This window comes from Corylus avellana, chromosome 3 (genome assembly GCF_965113065.1).
Source record: "Corylus avellana chromosome 3, dhCorAvel1.hap1.2, whole genome shotgun sequence".
Lineage (NCBI taxonomy): Eukaryota > Viridiplantae > Streptophyta > Magnoliopsida > Fagales > Betulaceae > Corylus > Corylus avellana.
In genome coordinates this window covers 23,516,974-23,538,201 of record NC_142492.1, presented here as the reverse complement: position 1 = coordinate 23,538,201, position 21,228 = coordinate 23,516,974, and the positions used below count along the sequence as shown (strand labels likewise).

At 38.8% G+C, this 21,228-nt stretch overlaps 1 protein-coding gene across 1 annotated transcript in view; it reads left to right on the top strand.

The window, feature by feature from the left end:
• The first annotated feature begins 2,139 nt into the window (after positions 1-2,139).
• Positions 2,140-21,228, top strand: part of THO2 — a 52,628-nt gene continuing 33,539 nt past the window's right edge. The window contains exons 1-12 of the mRNA XM_059586431.2: positions 2,140-2,478; positions 2,583-2,708; positions 3,238-3,279; positions 8,860-8,919; positions 9,054-9,116; positions 10,538-10,618; positions 12,354-12,425; positions 12,584-12,631; positions 12,763-12,831; positions 12,930-13,063; positions 14,115-14,190; positions 16,640-16,833. Of these exons, the coding sequence (XP_059442414.2) occupies positions 2,344-2,478; positions 2,583-2,708; positions 3,238-3,279; positions 8,860-8,919; positions 9,054-9,116; positions 10,538-10,618; positions 12,354-12,425; positions 12,584-12,631; positions 12,763-12,831; positions 12,930-13,063; positions 14,115-14,190; positions 16,640-16,833 (1,100 nt within the window). The 5' untranslated portion in view covers positions 2,140-2,343. The remainder of the gene's footprint in view (positions 2,479-2,582; positions 2,709-3,237; positions 3,280-8,859; positions 8,920-9,053; positions 9,117-10,537; positions 10,619-12,353; positions 12,426-12,583; positions 12,632-12,762; positions 12,832-12,929; positions 13,064-14,114; positions 14,191-16,639; positions 16,834-21,228) is intronic.

Genomic DNA, 21,228 nt, shown 5'->3' with positions numbered 1-21,228 from the left:
TTCCCTTAAAAAAAATAAAAAAGTCATACTTTTATAAGTTGTGAAAGTTGTATTTTCAAAAGCATCAAGTTTAATGTTAGCTTGTGCAAAAGAAGATTAAGGACCACTGAAATTTGCTATCAGATTTAAATCATAAAAAAGAGTAATAAATTTTTCTATTAGATTGAATTTTAATTTGTATATATGTTTTGGCTTTAGATGGATTTGATTTCTGCTTTCTTGGACCGGTTGTACTCTTGCAAGATATCCACAGGTTCTGAGGATCGTATTCAATGGTCTTCGTCTAAGAAAGGCAAGTTCGAGGTTAAATCACTCTTCAAGGCCTTGTCCAATTTAGATCGTGAGGTGTTTCCTTGGAAGAGCATTTGGCGTACTAAGGTGCTTATGCGAGTGGCTTTTTTCGGGTGGACCGCGGCCTTAGGCAAGATTTTGACTCATGACACCCTACGGAAGAGGAACCTAGTGATAGTGGAGTAGTGTTTAGGGGTGTCAACCCGGTCCGGTTTCCCGGTTTTTGGCCTAAAACCGGAACCGGAACCGGGGTACCCCGGTTCTCAATTTTGAGAAACCGGAACCGGAACCGGGACCCCGGTTAACCGGGGTCCCGGTTACCGGCCGGTTCCGGTATTACCCGGTCCGGTAACCGGTTTTTTTAAAAAATTGATTTTTGGGCTTATTTTAGGTATTGGGCCTAAAATAAGCCAATTTGTTTTTCATAAGTTGGCCCATTTTTAAAAAAATCTATTAGTTTCTTTGTCTAAATTAAAGGGGCTTTGTTGTGATTGTTCCAAATAATTAAAAAATAAACCTTAAAAAGTCCAAAAATCCTAAAAAATCATTATTTTTGCCTATTTGGGCCTTAGAAATAAAAATTTAATTTTTTAAAATACCCTAAACCTAGACCTAAGTGTAAAAAATATTAATATATATAATATATATATTAATATATAAATATAATAATATATAAATATTATTAAATAAAATGGAAACCCGGTTCCGGTATTCCCGGTAAAAACCGGGTACCAAAAACCGGTACCGGAACCGGGGTACCCGGTTTTTAGATTTTTCAAACCGGAACCGGAACCGGGACCCCGGTTTCCCGGTTTCCCGGTTTTCCGGTTCCGGTTCCGGTTCCCCGGTAATTTTTGACACCCCTAGTAGTGTTGTATGTGCAAGAAGAATGGAGAGTCAGTCGACCATCTTCTTCTCCATTGCGAGACCGCGAGCATTCTTTGGCATACTATTTTTGATCGTTTTGGGTTGCATTGGGTCATGCCTTGCAAGGTGAGGGGCTTGTTCGATTGCTGGTGGTCGGGAGGTCGTTCCCGAAGTGCGGTAGTGTGGAAGATGATCCCTCTGTATCTTATGTGGTGTATTTGGAATGAAATGAATGCTAGATGCTTTGAGAACTCCACTAGAACCATAGAGGAATTGACCAATTTCTTCTTCTTTACTTTGTATTCCTGGACAGCCGCTTGGCTTGCTCCTATAGGGATCAGTTTCTCTGATTTCCTTTTTCATTTTTCTCCCTCTTAGGCGCTCTCTTTTATACTTCCCGTGTATGTGGGTTGTGCCCCTCTGCACTTTTTATATCATTATTACTTATCAAAAAAAAAAAAATGTTTTGGCTTTGTTTAATTGCTTGTAATAAAAAAATAAAAAAAATAAAGAGAGAGCTCTACCTTGAGCATGTTTATTTGATAAACACACATCGAGTTCGAGCCGAGTTTGAACCCTTTGAGAAAGAATATAAGCTGCACTTTTTATATCATTATTACTTATCAAAAAAAAAAAAAAAAAGTTTTGGCTTTGTTTAATTGCTTGTAATAAAAAAATAAAGAGAGAGCTCTACCTTGAGCATGTTTATTTGATAAACACATATCGAGTTCGAGCCGAGTTTGAACCTTTCGAGAAAGAATATAAGCTGAGGTCGAACATACGGTTTGAAAATTTAACCGAACTTGAGCCGAGCTTAAACTTATTTACAAATTTGCCAAGCCATGTTTTAACATATAAATTTTGGCTCGACTCGGCTCGGCTCAGTACAATTTTGTCGATACCATTATCAAATATTCGACCCGAGAATAAACCCACCAGCCTCATGAAAACCCGAACCAAGAGGCATGAGCATGACAGCATTTAGCATCATCCCCTCCCCCGAAATTCCCCAAACCCCTACAACTCGTGTCAGATTCCCCTGAAACCCTGTTCGTCACGGATTTCACCATGAAAACCCCTCTGCTCACCACTCTGTCGCTCTCCCACCCTTCTCGCTGATCCACCTCCACGCCTCAAACCCACCATTTTTTCAATCTCTAGGGTTTGCAATTCTCTTATCTGTAAATGTCGCTCCCTCCTGTACAGTGCATATGCGTCACAGAGGACCTTCTTCGCGAATGGAGGAACGGAAACTCTAGCTTCAAGGTCACCGACCGCGTCCCCATGCTTCGCTTCCTCTACGAGCTCTGCTGGACCATGGTTCGCCCTCTCTTCCAAGTTCTACCGCTCTACGTACATATATGTGTGTAAGTTGTATCTTCTTAGGATTTGGGATTGAGTTTTTGTATGCGTGTGATTGCTAGGTTCGCGGCGACTTGCCGTTTCAGAAGTGCAAAGCGGCGTTGGACTCGGTGGAGTTCACGGGTAGTGTGTCGGACGAAGAGTTGGCTTCGGGTTTCGCGGATATTGTCACCCAAATGGCTCAAGATGTGAGTTTTTCGTTTTTGGATTTTTCTGTCAAAACGTAATCTTGTTTGGTTGCCGGGAAAAAGAGTGTGAATTAGGAACATGAATTTTGAAGCCACAGTAAACTTATTTGTAGGGGAGCGTAGTAATACATTGGAGGGAAACAAGCATTTGCTTTTGATATAATTTTTCAACCACTGTATTGAATGTATATATATGGTTTAAAATTTGTTTGCTGGAGGGTTGGAATTGAGAGTGGCAATCTCTCACTTGGAATGGGTGTTTGATTCCTGCCTTTTCGACAAGGAGGTTGTGAGTTAAATCGTTGCTGGGAGTTTAAGTATTTGGACAATGAGCTTTTCCTTAATTGTGCTGTTTTAGTGTTGTGGCATTTTGGTGTTGCCTCTTCTTGCCCAATAGGTTATAGCATCATTATGTGTGATGTTGCCCTATAGTGTGGTTTTGTTTGTTTTACTAATGACCTGATATATTATGTATTTGATGCTAGTCCATAAGTTTTTCCTTACATGTATTTATTCACTTCTTCTGCAGCTTGCAATGCCAGGAGAGTATCGTTCTCGTCTCACAAAATTGGTAAGTATAAGCGAAAAAAAAGTTTTCAGATAATTTGTTTATCACTTATGAATGCTTGTATAGTTTTCAAATTTTGAAGGCAGACAAATATTTTCAGATAATTTTCTTTCATTCGAGGTAGACAAATTTTGGATTTAGTGTTAATCGCTAATGAATGTTTGGATAGTCGGATTAGATTGGGGGAACCTGGAGTGTTGTGCAAGTTGGATTTGGAGAAGGCGTATGATCATGTAAATTGGGAGTTCTTGCTTTATTTGTTGAAGAGATGCGGATTTGGGGAGAAATGGAGGGATTGGATAGAGCATTGTATTTCTATGGTGCGATTTTCCATTCTTGTGAATGGTTCACCGTCTTAATTTTTTATTTATTCTAGTATTTGTGGATTGAGATAGAGGGATCCATTATCGTCGCTATTGTCTGTGATGGTTATGGAGGCGTTGAGTAGAATGATGGCTGCTACAGTGGATAAGGGACTTTTGTCATGTTTTGCATGGGGTAGATGAATAATGAAGAGTTGTTTGTGTCTTATTTAATATTTGTTGATGGTACTTTGATTTTTTGCGATGCAAATTCCGAACAATACTAGGACTATAGAGGAATTAACTCATCTTTTCTTCTTTACTCTTTACTCTTGGACGGCTGCTTGGCTAGCTCCTTTAGTGATTAGTTTTTCTGACTTCCTTTTTCATTTCTCTCCCTCTTAGGTGCTCTCTATTTATACTTCCCGTGTATATGGGTTGCGCCCCTTTGCGCTTTTTTTTATATCATTATTACTTATCAAAAAAAAAAAAAAAATTCCGAACAAATTCGACATTTGCGTTATATTTTCGTATGTTTTGAGGCAGTTTCAGGATTGAGATTTAATTTAGCAAAATCAGAAATTGTTCCTGTAGGTGACGTGGGAGACTTGGAAGAACTGGTCAATATTCTTGATTGTAGAGTATCTTTGTTGCCATTGAAGTACTTGGGTTTGCCATTGGGTGCCTCTTACAAGGAAATATCTATTTGGAGTGGCATTATTGAAAAAATGGAACGTCAATTGACTGGACGAAAAAAACTTTATTTATCTAAGTGTGGTAGGTTGACTCTAATCAAGAGTACGCTATTCAATTTACTATATATTATGTCTCTTTTCCCTATTTTAGTGGGAGTGGCTAATAAGCTTGAGAGACTTACGAGGGATTTTTTATGGGGTGGTATTAGAGATGAGTTTAAATTTAATTTAGTGATTGGGGCAAGGATTTGTTCTTTGATAAAATTAAGTGGGTTGGGAGTTGGAAATCTGATTAAGTTCAGTAGAGCCCTTTTGGGAAAGTTGTTGTGGTGGTATGCTACGGATACAGAGGCACTATAGAGATTGGTCATAGAGACTAATATGATAATATAGGGGGAGGTTGATGTTTTTTATGGTTCTATAGGCGTGTCCTCAAAACGGGGGAAAGGCAAGGCTAACGTAAAGACAATATTTTTGATGTTTTGTGAATTGCATTTGAAGGTGTACAATATTTTTTGATATGACTCTGTTTTGGGTACTTGATATGTTGTGTCCAAGTTGTTTAAGTAATTAATAAATGTGTGCACCCTCTCTGTCCCGCAAAATAAGTTCACATGACAGATAGAGGAAGCCCACCCGAAGTGCAAGGCCCAATATCAGTCCCTCTCCCTCTGTTTATTTGCGGCCTTAGGGCTGGTTTGGCCACCCCCACAAGGCCAAAAGGAAAAAAAAGAAAGGTTGGCCGAACCACTCCCAAGGACATCGCATCGAATGTAATTAAAGCAAAAGCGAAAGGTTATTTTAGGAAAGCAAACAAAAAATATCTGTGAATTATGAGCATGGAGAATTATTTTGGAAACGACCAAAAGGGAAATGTGGGCTATTTATATGGGATGGAGGGAGTAGTATTATTATCATTTCTGGTAGGATAGAGCTTTAACATTATGGGTATCTACTGTGTGGTAAGAGATGAACCAGAAATGAAGCCCTGTTATGCAAATGGGATCTCTATTTCAGTGAAATTTTACTTTCTTATGATATAATATCTAGTTAACTGGTTTGTGTATAGTAATATCTAGTTAAAATATTGTATATTTTCTTATTGGTATTTCACTGATGTTATTGTGATTTATTTGCTTATATTGAGGCATGTACCCATGATGATCTGAATTTTATTCGCTCATGTTGTCTATATATTAATGTTTTTCAAGTACTGTGAATATAAATGCACAGAACAAACTCATCTATATATGCTCTGTTAAGAATCTGTTTCCCTGCTGTAATGTATATAGGTCTAGTCATTTGGAAGGGGCTTTTGGGTTTGGGACCATACTAAACATGGATGGACTGTTGGGTTGTATCAGCAATTTGCTTATGTACTCTGTTGCCCAATAGAGCTTCACCAACATGTTTTATTTGGTTGTATATGAGATGGAGTATCTTATGTACTGCTTCTATATTTAATATTTTCAAATTTTGTACCGATGCATTCTCAAAGATTATCTTTAGTATGTACACTTTGTTCCATTTAGGGTAGTGCCTCACCTACTACTATATCCTTGGCTTGGCTCATGGCTCTCTTTTCCATGCAATATGTTTGGTAAGAAGGTTGGAAAATTGAAAAGGGTGAGAGAGAAACGAAGGAAAGGTAAGGCATAATCTAATTGTTATACCATGGTTGTAACGGTATATAGTGAGGCAAGCGTTTGAAAACCTTTCTTTTAAGCTCCTTTTCTTCCTCCCATCTGTCCACCTTTGGATAGATTGGAATTTGTTCACCGAAGGGAGGCCTCATCCCTCCTCTTGTCATTTCCCTTGCTCATTCAACCAATTGATGGTTAGTCTTTGTTGGCTCCCTTTTCCTTCTACTTCCCATCTTCCACTTGCCCCTTCATATGAATGTAGTCCTAACTTAGATTTTTTAGTTTTGTTTTTTTTGGGCAGTTCGTGGTGTGAGTGATGTTCTAATGAGCCTTTTGGGGGCGGCATTTAGGGTGGGGTTATGGAATAATATTAGGAGAGGTTGAGGGAAATGTTCAAGTCATACTGGAGTTGAGATGGCAAATGGCTTTAAGGTTAGATTTTGGAATGATCTATGGTGTGGGGACAAGGCCCTAAAGGAAGCCTTTCCAAATTTATATGGCATGAAAGATGCTTTTTTAGTGGCCTATTTAGAGTTTTTTGGTGATTCCAATAAGTGGAATGTTAGTTTTGCTAGAGCTGCTTATGACTCTTGATAATTTGCGAAAGAGGAACTTTGTGGTAATGGATTGGTGCTGTATGTGTAAGAAGAACGGAGAGTCTGTTGATCATCTTCTTCTTCACTGTGAGATTGCAAGAGCTCTCTGGCACACTATCTTTAGTCGGTTCAGGTTGCTTTGGGTTATGCCTTGCAGGGTAAGGGACTTGTTCGATTGTTGGTGGACGGGTGGGCGTTCTCGTAGTGCGGTTGTGTGGAAGATGATCCCTCTTTGTCTTATGTGGTGTGTATGGAGCGAAAGAAATGCTAGATATTTTGAGAATTCCTCTAGGTCTTTAGAGGAACTTATTCATTTCTTTTTTTTTTCACTCTGTACTCTTGGACGGCCGCCTGGCTAGCTCCGTTAGTGATTAGCTTTTCTGACTTCCTTTTTCAGTTCTCTCCCTCTTAGGCGCTCTCTTGTTATACTTTCCGTGTATATGGGTTGCACCCCTTTGCGCTTTTTTTATATCATCATTACTTATAAAAAGGAAAAAAAAAAAAAAGCTGCTTATGATTAGGAGATGGATGTTTTTGCCTCGCTCTTCAACTTGTTGTATTTAGTTAGAGGGAGATAGGAAGTGAAGACAATATTTGGTGGGCCATTGCAAAAAAAGGATTGTTCGATGTTAGTTCCTTCTACAGTGTCCTGACTTGTAATGATGGCCTTCTCTTCCCTTAGAAGAGTGTTTGGCAGACTAAGGCCTCTTTGAGGGTGGCTTTCTTTGCTTGGACAACGCCTTAGGAAAGATCCTTACCATGGATAATCGTAGGACGTGGCATGTCATTGCCATTGATAGGTGCTGTATGTGTGAAAGGAATTGAGAGTCCGTGGACCATCTCCTTCTCCATTGTGAGGTTGCTTGTGCCTTATGGAGTGTCTTTTTTAGTCGCTTTGCACTGTCTTGGGTTATGCCTAGCTGTGTAGTTGACTTGTTCACTTGTTGGTGGATGGCTGGTAGCACTAGGAGTCCTGCTGTGTGGAAGATGATGCCTTTTTGCCTCTTGTGGTGTCTTGAAGGGAAATGAATGATAGTAGGTTTAAGGACCGCGAGAAGACGTTGGAGGAGCTAGAGTATTGTTTCTTCTATACTCTTTATCTTTGGACAGTTGCTTTTGTTTCTATTTTGGTGCTTAGTTATCATGATTTTTTTTTTTCTAGTTCTAGTTAGCTAGGTGTTTTCTCTTGTATATTTTATGTGTATCTGGGTCTGCCTTACACTTTTAGTGATATTTTGATTACTTATAAAAAAAAAGTTGTTTTTTTGGTTTCTTCCTGCTTTAATGTCTGTCACAGAAAGTCGTATTATGAATTTGTTGCTCCTAAGCCGTTGACTATTCATAAATTTGAATGTTGTATAACGTGCCCTTGTATTTCTTTTCTTTTGTTTTTCTGTGATTCACTTATTTTTTTGATAAGTAATGTTTATATATCAAAAGCACAAAGGGGCGCAACCCAAGTACACAGGAAGTATACAAGAGAAAACGCCTAATTAGGAGAAGAAAAAAGAACAAGAAAATCAGGATAGCTAATCACTAAAGGGGCAAGCCAAGCTGCTGTCCAAGTGAAAAGTGTGTAGAAGAAGAATGCCGTGAGGTCCTCCAAAGATCTCTTAGAATCCTCAAAGCATCTTGCATTCCTTTCTAACCATAGGCACCACACTAGGCAAAGGGAAACTATTTTCCACACAACGGCACTTCGAGAACGCCCTCCTGACCACCTACAAGCGAACAAATCCACCACCTTTTGAGGCATGACCCATGACAATCCAAACCGGCTAAAGATAGCATACCATCGAGAGCGAGCGATCTCACAATAGAGAAGAAGATGATCGATCTTTTCCCCATCTGATTTGCACAAGCAACATCTATTGATCACAATGAGGTTCCTTCTTCCTGTGTACTAGGGTTGCGCCCCTTTGCGCTCTTTTAATGCATCATTACTTATCAAAAAAGATTATCTATTGTGAGGATCTTCCCTAATACCGCAGTCCAAGTAAAGAAAGCCACTCTCGTGGGTGCCTTGGTGCGCCAAATACTCTTCCAAGGAAATGGACTAGCCAAGAGATTATAGTAAGATCGAAAATTGAACTTCCCTTTACTAGACGGAATCCACCACATTTTATCCTCTCCTTCCCTATTCATTTTATGAGAGTACGACAAAGTATAGAACGAGGCTAGTACTTCCAATTCCCAATCATGAATCAACCGAAAAAAGCTAGCATTCCATTGAAGAGCTCCACCCGTGAAGTCCATATTGTCAGCAATAGACGCATCTTTTGCATTAGCTGTGATTCACTTTTTATGTTGTTTTGTTCTTATTATGTTTTCATTTTACTCTTCTTAGGCAAAATGGCTGGTGGAATCTGCATTGGTTCCTTTGAGGCTTTTCCAGGAGCGTTCTGAGGTGAAAATAGTTATATTATTATAATTATTATTATTTGTTTTTTTCTTGTTGGTTATCTGGGCTTCTAGTTCCATGTTCTTTGACCTCTATCAATGCTTTACGTTCCTGGGAATGAAATAAAACACTACTTGTAGGAAGAATTTCTATGGGAGGCTGAAATGATCAAGATAAAAGCTCAGGAGTTGAAGAACAAAGAGGTAAGAAGATCATTGTTTTGTAGCTGCATAGTCATATATGGTGGCATGCCCAAAATATTAACAAGTGCATATTGGTATTCTTGTTTTGTGATTGTTACAAAACGGAATTATGTGATTATCATCATTATCACTAAAACACACTTTAATTGTTTCTAGGTCAAAATACATTTTGGTCCTTGAAGTATGTGTTAGATTCCTTTGTTCTTGAGCTTTGTTTAAATTTAGTCCTCGAAGTTCTGAAAACACTTCAATGTTGCTTTTCATCATGCTTTACAGTTGCTATACGAATGAAGATTGATAACTTGGCAAATGTATTACATATTCATTATTATGATGCTGACATACTGGTTTTACAAAATCAAGGTTTAGGGATCACTTTTTTTAATAAAGCTTGATTATTACTTATAAAAAAAAAAAGGGTTTAGGGATCACTTTTTATTTATTTATTGAATTTTTTTTTTGAAAAATTAAATTTATTTTTCTCCATTTATTCTGATTTGTGGCACCAGTTTGTGGCACTATACCACACACGCATTATAAGGACGTGTACCAAAAAGATATATTATAGCAGCAATTTCTGTTCTAGTGGTGATAGTAAGACAAAGTAAAGGTAACATTGAGGTGTAGCAATTTTCAAGGACTAATTGGATACAACCTAAGAGATTAATTTGTAATCGTACACATGGTGTAAGGATTAAAATTGTATTTTAGCCTTTGGTATCCCCTTTTTGAATATCTTATTGTAAACTATTAATACAATGAGGTATGGATACAATGACAATATATTCCATGAATCAACTGAACCTTAAATTGTTACTCCATACTCCTTTTTGAATGTCCTAAACTACATGTGCATTGTAAAAGGTCAAGATAATTTTGATTTGGTTTCCTTGCAGCCTTTGTTATCACACAGTACTGTGAAATTCAGCTTCTGACAACTTAGCCTAATGACTTGCTTTTGCAAGTGCATTTTAGTCGATTGCCATATTTCCCTTCCCATTTGGGTTGTTTGTCCTGGTGGGGAAGATGGGTTGCAGCCTTCATCCTCTTCTGATCAATATATTTTTTTTGGTTAGCGAAATATAAAAGAACGTAAATCACATGTTTTTCCCCCCCACATTTTAGGTAAAAAATGAAAACAAATTCAAGGGACTAACATATGCCAATTGGGTGGAAAAGTGTAGTTATTTTGTTGAAACTTGTCCTTTTCTTTTCCATCCAAGTGGAAAGTTTTTGCCGCCAGGGTGGGGTATGGAAAATCTAGTTGAGGAAGTCCGTTTCAATCTGTGCAGTTGTTTATAATGAAAATGTCAATCCTAAAAATGTTAACATGCATGTATGATAATTTCATGCTGTGATAAGAACTTCGAGTGAAAGCCAATCAGTATCCATATTTGATGTATTTATGCTGTTGATTTCAGGTCAGAGTAAATACTCGTCTTCTTTATCAGCAAACAAAATTTAACCTTCTGCGAGAAGAAAGTGAGGGCTATGCCAAGCTGGTATGGTGATTATTCACTTATTTTATAAAATCATTTGCGATAATTTTTGTCTAGTCACAATGTTAGAGAATTTTCATGTTAAGTGAACTATTTATCTCTTGCATCTTTGTTTTTATCACAGTTTAAGGTGATGTTTGTTAATGTATTTGGGTAAGTGTTTGGATGCGTCATAAAGGTGAAAAGTATTTTTAGAAGTGTGGTGGGGTTCACATTTGAGAAAATGTTTTTTATGCCGCAAAGTTTCCTCGACTGCTTGCTTGCTGGAATCGGGTGGGGGGTAGGGATATCTCTAAAGTCATTTGGAGGATGGTTCCTTTGTGCATCACTTGGTGTATTTGGCGGGAGAGGAATTCCCGAACGTTTGAGGACAAGGAGTGTTCGGTGGGTGGGATGAGGAAGAATATGATCTCTATGCTACACTTGTGGGCGTTGGCTCACCACCGTATTGTTGTCCCGACTATAGAAGAGTTCTTAAATATGTGCTCTTTGTATATTTCATAGGGGTTTCTCTTGTATATATCTTTGCATTAGGGTTGCGCCCCTTTGTGCTTTTTCAATAATACTTATCAAAAAATTATAAAAAAAAAAAGAGAGTATACCTCTTCAAGAAAACCCAAACAGATGTGAGCCTTACTTATAAAAAAGAAAAAGAAAAGAAAAGAAAAAAAGAGAGTGGCTGTGTAGTCATGACCCTTGTCCTGGCTGGGGTGGGCTACCATTCCACTTAGGGTGGCCCGATTACTCTAATCCTTTTCCTTTTTAATTTATTATCTTTTTTTTTTTTTTTTTTTGAAAAAAAATAGGTTAGCTACTATCCCTGCAAAAGTTAAGCACCTGTTTTGTCAAAATATTCTTATAACAAGGGATTTTGTATTTTGAGAAGTGTTTTGTGTTCTGAGGTTGTTAATGTATTTGAAAGGAGTAGGAAATTCAAACTGAATACAAAAAATAAGTATACAATTTGTTGGAAAACATAGTCTAAATTTTATTTGATAAGTATTTTATTACAATTTAAATATGTTTTCTTTTTGTCTCTTTTAAGCTTTTAAATTTGTTTTCTGGTTCCTTCATATAAGATTTAATTTCGTCAATCTTTTCTTGATTCATAAACGTAAAACTTATTTGGTGAAACTTGGCGCTGTAAAAGTTCTGGTTTATGGTTTTCTGCTTAAATGTGAACTCACATGCACAACTTGAGTATTCAAGTCATGTGAGAAGAGGAGTTTTGATCTACAACTTTGTTTTCTTAAATCTCTTTCTAAGTAGATCTCTGTTAATGCCCTTCTCAATGCCTCTAATTTTGTAGATTTTTGTGCTCTTTTTCATTGTTCTTGATCTTGTGGATGTTTTTCCCTTATATATTTCATGTGTACTTGGGTTATGCCCTTGTGCTTTTAATAAATTTGCTTTACTTATTTTAAAAAAAAGTCATGTACTATGATTTTTATGTTTAGCGGTGTGGGGTAAAAGCTTTGGTAAAGTAATTCAGATTTTAAGGCATAATTTTGATTCTCCTACTAGCATGTTGCTACTGTAGTTGAGTCTCATATAAGCTGGTGATGTGAGATGTATTGGTTATGCTGCATGGCAGAACACTAAGCTAATATCGTTTGGTGTCCTTTTTTCTTTTGAATCTTTTTATTTTTCTAATCTTTTGAGGTCATATTTTTTCATTAGTTTTCACAGGGTTGATAGTTTTCTATATTTGAGTATTCACTATCTTGTGGATCTTTAGGTTACCCTTCTTTGCCGAGACTCTGAAGCTTCAGCTCAAAATGTATCAGCAGCAACAATAGGCATTATTAAGGTCTTGATTCTCTCTGTGTACTTGGGTTGCGCCCCTCTGCGCTTTTTATATATAAAATTTACTTATCAAAAAAAAAAAAGGTTTTGATTCTACCTACATTGTTGTCCCTCTTTCTGCATTCTTGTGTTTTAACTTTTTTTTATTAATACATCCTGCAGTCATTAATTGGACATTTTGATCTGGATCCTAATCGTGCGTTTGATATCGTAAGTTTCTTCCATGTAGCGTCTAATTTTCATGCTATCTTATGGGTGTATCCATTTTTCAGTGTTTATTGTATCTGGCGAGTCTGATGGTATAAGTCCCATTTATGGTTTTGGATATTTTGTTTGGTCAGGTTTTGGAGTGTTTTGAACTTCAGCCGGATAACAAAATCTTTCTAGAACTGATTCCAATTTTTCCGAGGGTAAGGATGTATTTTAGGTTGTCTGATATATAGGTTAGTATTACAGGTAATGAATAAACCTTTAGTTTACTTACTAATACTTCTATTATGCTTTGCAGTCTCATGCTTCACAGATTCTTGGTTTCAAATTTCAATATTATCAGCGAATGGAAGTAAATAGTCCTGTACCGTTTGGGCTGTATAAGCTTACAGCTTTACTGGTGAAGGAAGAGTTTATTGATCTTGATAGTATGTGAGTAGTTTGTGTGCTCTTTCTGGTCATGTAATATAGTGATTCTTTAAATTTTGTTTGTTTAAGATGTTATTTTTATGGTCTGCATGATTATGGTTTCTGTAGTGCATATTCTTTTTTTGAACAGTGATAGTGAATTGCATTTTTGAGGGAATACCTTTAAATGTGGCCTGCAGTCATTTTGATAAGCAATTTGTGAAGATGTGACATTTTAGTTTTCCTGCGTGTAGGAATCTATAGGAATCAATGTCTATTTAAGGACTGCAAGTCCAACATGCTATGTTTAAAATCCTCTTTTTTGATCTCTCTTTTAGCGATTTTTTGAAAAAAAATGGAGGCCTAACACAGTGTGTTTCCAAGAAACAAAAATGGAGTGGATTTCTTCCGGTCTTGTCTGAGGCTTGTGGGGTCGATCCTTCCCACAGTTTTGGCAGCCACATGTTTTCATGTATTCCATAGTGGCATGGGTTCCATGTATTCCGTCAGGAACTGTTGATGTGTTTGGACTGGGGATGAATGAATAGCACATGTTTTTCTATTCGGTTCCTCGGTCAACTACTATATGGAATCTGTTACAAGTTATTTATAGTTTTCTGTTCCAAGAATAAAATCTTAAAAATTCAAATGAATGGAATATTGGCTCATCTGCATTGTTGCTTTGGCTGATGCATCTGAGTTTAAGAACGTAAGTGAAAAGGGAATCCTCCACGTAAAAGCATGTTAGTCAATTTATTACTATATTTTCTCGGTGTGAACAATTGAGCATTAGATTAAAAGTAGAACCTCAGCGATGGTGTGTTTTTATGGAGATACTTGGTGCTGTTATTATATTATTCTGTATTTCTGTTAATGCCTATTAAACCATGTCTTCTGTTTGCTTAAATAATTGCTGCAGTCTGGAATTTACTTACCATTTTTCTTTCTATTTTCCACAGCTTGTTTGTTGGATTTGTCAAATATGTTCTTTTTTATTGTCATTTTATTTGTCGTCTTCCCCTTCTCTGCATGGAATTGCTATTCTGATTAGATTTAAATATATGTTTTTTTCCAGATATGCACATTTACTTCCCAGGGATGATGAGGCATTTGACCATTATAATGCTTTTTGTGCCAAGCGACTTGATGAGGTATATTTCCTGTAGTACCATACTGAATGGGTGTTTCCCTCTGTTATGAAAGTCTTTCTGCATATTTCCTTACTAATGACGCTGGGACTTCTTTGGTCTTTGTGTAATATATTGATGCTAGGCCTTAGGTTTTGTCAGTTACTTATACAAAAAAGAAGAAGAAGAATGTCATATGTTCTTTCTTCCTTTTAACTCTTCATATGTTTTTCCGGTTTCGATTAGCTATAATGATTTCCTTGTACGTTTTTCCCTTTCTAGTTAGGTGATCTTCCTTGTATACTTCCAGTGTACTTCGGGGCGCCTACGCTTTTAATAAAGTCAGCTACTTACTTATCAAAAAAAATAATTTTGGTTGTATTGATGACCAACGGTTTTGGTGAGAAATGGTGCTTATAGATTGAGCATTGTATCTCGTCTGTGCGGTTCTCGGTTTTGATCAATGGTTCTTCTTCCGGCTTCTTTGAGAGTTCGCGTGGGGTGAGACAAGGTGATCCCCTTTCGCCTGTTTTGTTCATCATGGTCATGGAGGCGTTCAACAGAATGATTAATGCTTTTATTAATAGGGGTTTCATCAATGGTTTTTATGTGGGTGCCAGAGAGTCTGATCAGGTTATTGTTTCTCACCTTTTTGCTGATGATATGCTGGTTTTTTGTGGGGCTGCTCCTGACCAAATTAGATTTATTAAAGCCCTTCTTATTGGCTTCGAGGCTGTCTTCGGGTTAAAAGTAAATCGGGCCAAATCTGTTTTAGTCCCTGCCGGAGGTATGGGTGAGGTGGGTGAGTTGGCTAGCATTCTGGGATGTGGCACTAACTCTTTGCCTTTGAAGTATCTGGGTCTTCCGTTAGGGGCTTCGTTCAAGCTTTTGGCTATTTGGGAAGACATGTTGGAGAAGATTGCTAGAAGGTTGGCCCCTTGGAAACGTTCGTATTTGTCCAAGGGGGCTAGGCTCACTCTCATCAAGAGCACCTTATCCAATCTTCCTACCTATTTTTTCTCTTTTTCCTATCCCTGCCTCTGTGGCGAATCGCATTGAGAAGATTTAACGGGATTTTTAATGGGGTGTGCTCAACGACGAGCCTAAGTTCCACTTGGCTAGTTGGCATGAGGTTTGTTCTCTGATTTTTGAGGGTGGTCTAGGGATTCGGAGTTTGCGGCTTTTTAATCAAGCTCTTTTGGGGAAATGGTTGTGGAGATTTGCTAATGAGGAAGAAGCTTGGTGGAGAAGAATTGGTGGCAAAGTATGGGGTGTTTTGGGGCGGTTGGCGCTCTAAAGTTCCTCGCGGTTCGCATGGGGTGGGGTTATAGAAACACATTTGTAGGGGTTGGAAGTCGTTTCACTGCCACTTTAGATTTGATCCTGGCTTGGGGTTGAAAGTCAAATTTTGGGAGGATATTTGGTGCGGCGAGATGTTCCTCAAGGATGCTTTTCCCGGTCTATTCAATATTGCTCGCAATAAGGATGCTTCCATTGCGGATATCAGGGAGTGTTTAAATGGTATGGTTCATTGGAATGTTACCTTTACTCGTAGAATTCATGATTGGGAGGAGATGGTCTTGGCCTCCCTATTCTCGATCTTGTATTCGCTCTCGTTGGGTGGGGAAAGGGAGGACCGGATGTGGTGGATCTCTTCTAGAAAAGGGAAGTTTGAGGTTCGCTCCTTTTATAGAAGGCTTGTCCTTAAAGAGCCCAACCATTTCCCTTGGAAAAGTATTTGGCGCACCAAGGTTCCTTTGAGAGTGGCGTTTTTTGCTTGGTCGGCCGCCTTTGGGAAATCTCTTACCTTGGATAATGTTCGGAAGAGAGGTATTGTTGTGATTAATCGATGTTGTATGTGTGAATCGGATGGGGAGTCTGTGGATCATCTCTTTCTTCATTGTGGGGTTGCGCGCATTTTGTGGGATTTTATCTTCTCTCGTTTCAACATGTGTTGTGTTATGCCTAGAAGTGTCAAGGAGATGCTCACTAGTTGGTGGTCGGGTGGAAAATCCCAATGTGCTGTGGTGTGGAAGATGGCTTCCCTGTGTCTTTTATGGTGCCTATGGAAGGAAAGGAACGTTAGATGCTTCGAGGATTTGTCGAGAAACCTTGAAGTGTTCATTTCTTTTTGTACACGCTTTTCACTTGGACTGCAGGCTGGCTTGCACCCCTAGGGATCAATTTTCCTGATTTTCTTTTTATGTTCTCTTCTTCTTTCTCCCCCTCTAAGTCGCTCTCTTGTATACTTCCTGTGTACTTGGGTTGCGCCCCTTTGCGCTCTTTAATGCAGCATTATTTATCAAAAAAAAAAAAAGTATTATATATTATTCTATCTATCTGGTGCATGTTGTTACTCTAGAGAGCATCCTTTATTTCTCTGTTGCTCTATTGGATGCTCTATAAGCTTCTTCCTTGTAATTTATACCATGCTACCTTTTCATATTAACATGGATTTCACTAATTTTTGCAGGCTAACAAAATTGGAAAGATAAATCTTGCGGCTACCGGGAAAGATTTAATGGATGATGAGAAACAAGGAGACGTGACAATAGATCTTTTTGCTGCTTTAGACATGGAAACTGAGGCAGTTGCTGAACGATCTCCAGAGCTTGAAAATAATCAAACATTGGGCTTACTTACTGGATTCCTTTCTGTGGATGATTGGTAGGTTTGTTTTTATTAGAACTTCTGTTATTCGGGGGTGGAGAACTTGGGGATTCTTAGGGTTGACTTTGTTTTGTTTATGTATTATTGCATTCATTCTTTTATTTTTTGTTTAGCTGGGCGTGTTTTTCCTGTTTTCTTCTTTACATTGATTATTACAGTATCTGCCTTTTGTTTTTTGTTTTGTTTTTATGTTGTATTTGTGATATATGATCTTGTGTACTTGCGTTGGAGTGATGTGCTTTCTTGAGCTGAGTAATTCTTAGAAGCATGATTTTACTTTTGATGGGAGTTTCTGGCTTGCTACTTATCTTATCCTTAGTCAGTGTTTTAATGCTTGTAAGGTTTTCGTTTTTTAGGAGAGAAGTGTTGGAGGTGGTGAGAAATATCAATGGAGATAAAGGCTCCAGGACCTAGCAAGTTTTCTATGGCTTTTTTCTAGAAGTGTTGGGAGGTACTAAAAGAAGACATTATGGCAATTTTGAAGGAGTTTCATAGTCTAAAGAAGTTTGGGGAAGATTGTCTCAAGTTCTCATAACGCATTTATTAGAGGTGAACAATTTTGGACTCTGTGTGGCGAATGAATGTTTGGATTGTCGGATGCGGTCTGGGGATTCGAGAGTATTGTGTAAATTAGATTTGGAGAAGGCGTACGGTCATGATAACTGGGTGTTTTTGTTATTCTTGTAGAAGAGATGTGGCTTTCGGGAGAGGTGGCATGTTTGGATAGAACATTGCGTAACTATGGTGCAGTTTTCCATTCTTGTTAAATGAATCTCCACTTGGTTTCTATAGTAGCTCATGGGGATTAAGACAGGGGGATCTGTTGTCTCCTTTATTGTTTATGGTTGTTATGGAGGCTTTAAGTAGGATGATGTCTGCTATTGCGGACAGTGGACTCTTATCGGGATTTTTGGTGGGATCGAGAAATCATGAGAAGATGATAGTGTCGCATGTATTGTTTGCAAACTATACTTTGATTTTTTGTGAGGCTAATTGTGAACAATTTTGTAACTTGTGGTGTCTATTCTTATGATTTGAAGCGGTGTTGGGGTTGAAGATAAATTTGTCCAAATCAGAGAGTTTTTGTAGGCGGTGTGGGTGATGTAGAGGGTTTGGCTAGCATTCTAGGTGTAGAGTGGCCTCGTTGCTGTTGAAGTATTTGGGTCTTCATTTGGGAGCTTCTTACAAGTCTTCTACCATTTGGAATGGCATTCTTGAGAAGATGAAACATCAGTTGGCGGGTTGGAAGAGGCTTTATCTATCTAAGAGAGGTAGGTTGACTTTGATAAAAATCACTCTTTCTATTTTATCGACATATTATTTGTCCATTTTCCCTATTTCGGTAGGAGTGGCTAATAGACTGGAAAAACTTCAGTGGGATTTTAGGTCGGTGTTCTAAGGAGGTTGCAGGGCTTTATGGTGTGGGAGTGTGGAAATGTATTTTTTTTTTTTGATAAGTAAATATGATATAAAAGAGCGCAGAGGGGCGCAACCCATATACACGGGAAGTATACACGAGAGCGCCTAAGAGGGAGAAAAATGAACAAGAAAATCAGAGAAGCTAATTCCTATAGGAGCTAGCCAAGCGGCCGTCCAGGAATACAGGGTAAAGAGGAAAAAATGAGTCAATTCCTCTATATTCCTAGTGGAGTTTTCAAAGCATCTTGCATTCCTTTCATTCCAAATACACCACATAAGACACAAAGGGATCATCTTCCACACTACCGCGCTTCGAGAACTTCCTCCCGACCACCAACAATCGAACAAGCCCCTCACCTTGCAAGGCATGACCCAAAACAGCCCAAACCGATCAAAAATAGTATGCCAAAGAACACTTGCAATCTCGCAATGGAGAAGAAGATGATCAACCGACTCTCCATTCTTCTTGCACATACAACACCATTCCACTACCACTATGTTCCTCTTCCGCAGGGTGTCGTGAGTCAAAATTTTGCCTAAGGCCGCGGTCCACCCGAAAAAAGCCACTCGCAATGGCACCTTTGTCCGCCAAATGCTCTTCCAAGGAAACAATTCATGATCACATTTGGACAAGGCCTTGAAGAGGGACTTAACCTCGAAATTGCCTTTCTTAGACGAAGACCATCGAATACAATCCATAGAACCTAAGGATATCTTGTACGAATACAACCGGTCAAGAAAGGAGGAAATCAAATCCATCTCCCAATCCTGAACCGACCTCACAAAAATGACATTCCATTCGACAACCCCATTCCTCCAAATAAAGTTATCCTTCACCCAAGCTTCTTTATGTCTGGCTATGCTGTACAAAGACGGGAAAGCATGCTTCAAAGAGGAGTCCCCACACCAGATATCATGCCAAAAACGAACTTTTGAACCCACCCCCACCTCATAATGAATACCTTTGGCAAAAAAATTCCAACCTTGCCTAATGTGCTTCCATAAGCCCACACCATGGGAACCCGAAACCTCCTTTGTGCACCAACCACCCTCCTGATCTTCATATTTAGCTTTGATAACCTTATACCATAGAGCCTCACTCTCATTAGCATATCTCCAAAGCCATTTACCCAGAAGCGCTTGATTAAAAAGATGCAACTTACGAATGCCAAGCCCACCATACCGAAGGGGACGACAGACTTGATCCCAATTTACAAGATGTAGCTTATGCTCTTCTCCCATCCCTCCCCATAGGAAGTCTCTTTGTACTTTCTCAAGTCTTTTAGCTACACTTATAGGAATTGGAAACAGAGACAAAAAGTAAGTCGGAAGATTAGAGAGCGTACTCTTAATGAGAGTTAAACGGCCTCCTTTAGAGAGATACATTCTCTTCCAACCTGCCATCTGACGCTCCATTTTTTCGATCACATCATTCCACATAACCTTATCCTTATGCCCCGCCCCAAGAGGGAGACCTAGATACTTCATCGGCAAGTCGGCAACACTACACCCAAGAATATTAGCTAAAACCCCTATGTTCTCCACCTCACCAATAGCCACAATTTTAGATTTACCAAGATTCACTCTCAAGCCCGACACAGCTTTGAAACATAGAAGAATGAGACGCACATACCGGATTTGCTCGATAGAATCTTCACAGAAAATCAAAGTGTCATCAGCAAATAAAGAGTGAGAAACCACTAACTCCGATAACCCCCTATTTCCCACCGAGAACCCAGTCAAAAAGCCTTGGTCAACCGACACATTCACCATCTTACTCAAGGCCTCCATAACCAGCACAAAAAGTAACGGAGAAAGGGGATCCCCTTGCCGAATTCCCCTTGAGCTATTAAAGAAGCCTTCCGGAGAACCATTCACAAGAATGGAAAATCTTACCGAAGTAATACACCACTCCATCCACGCCCTCCACCTCTCACCAAACCCACACCTACGCAGCAAATACAACACAAAGTCCCAATTCACATGATCGTAGGCCTTCTCCAAATCTAATTTGCAAAGAACACCGGGCACCCCTGACTTCATGCGACTATCCACACTTTCATTTGCAATAAGGACAGAATCTAGGATTTGGCGGCCCCCAATAAAAGCATTTTGAGAGTATGATATGATCTTACCCAACACAGTTCTCATCCTGATAGCAAGAACCTTAGAAACAATTTTGTACACCCCTCCCACCAAACTAATAGGCCGAAAATCCTTCATCTCCACCGCATCTGCCTTTTTTGGGATCAAGGAAATAAAAGTTGCATTCAAGCTCCTCACCAATTGCCGTCTACGATGGAACTCGGCAAAAACCGCCATGACATCATGTTTGACAACACCCCAGCAGGCTTGAAAAAAAGCCATGGAGAAACCATCTGGAAGGGGTGGGAAGGTTTTTCTAAATTTGTTAGGTATGAGGTGGCAGATGGATCTACCATGTGGTTTTAAGACGATTTATGGTGTAGGAGCAGCCTTCGAAGTTTTTTTATCCAGAATTATTTCGTATTGAACGCTGTAAGGATGCATGGGTGGGGAATCATATACTGTTTCATAATGGAATTATTCATTGAAATATTTTTTTTACAAGACCTATGCATGATTGGGAGGTGGAAGTGGTCTTTGCCTTGTTTCAGTTGTTATATTCTCAAACAGTAAGGCAAGGAGGTGAGGATAAAATTTGCTAGATTCCTTCTTTTTTTTTTTTGATAAGTAATGTAGTATATATCAAAAAAAAGCGCAAAGCACCTCTAAGTACACAATAATGTATACAAAGGAACCCAACCAAACACCCTAACAAACCAAAAATTCAGAAAAACCCAATCAAACCAAACACCCAACCAAATACCCAAGAAAAGCCCTAGTGCATTCCAGGTGGAAACCTAGTGCACCTCAGGGGGAAATGAAAAAGCATTTTTCGACCCCAAAAATTCCCGCCGATGTCGGCCCTTCACCGGAGAGATGGAGCAATCC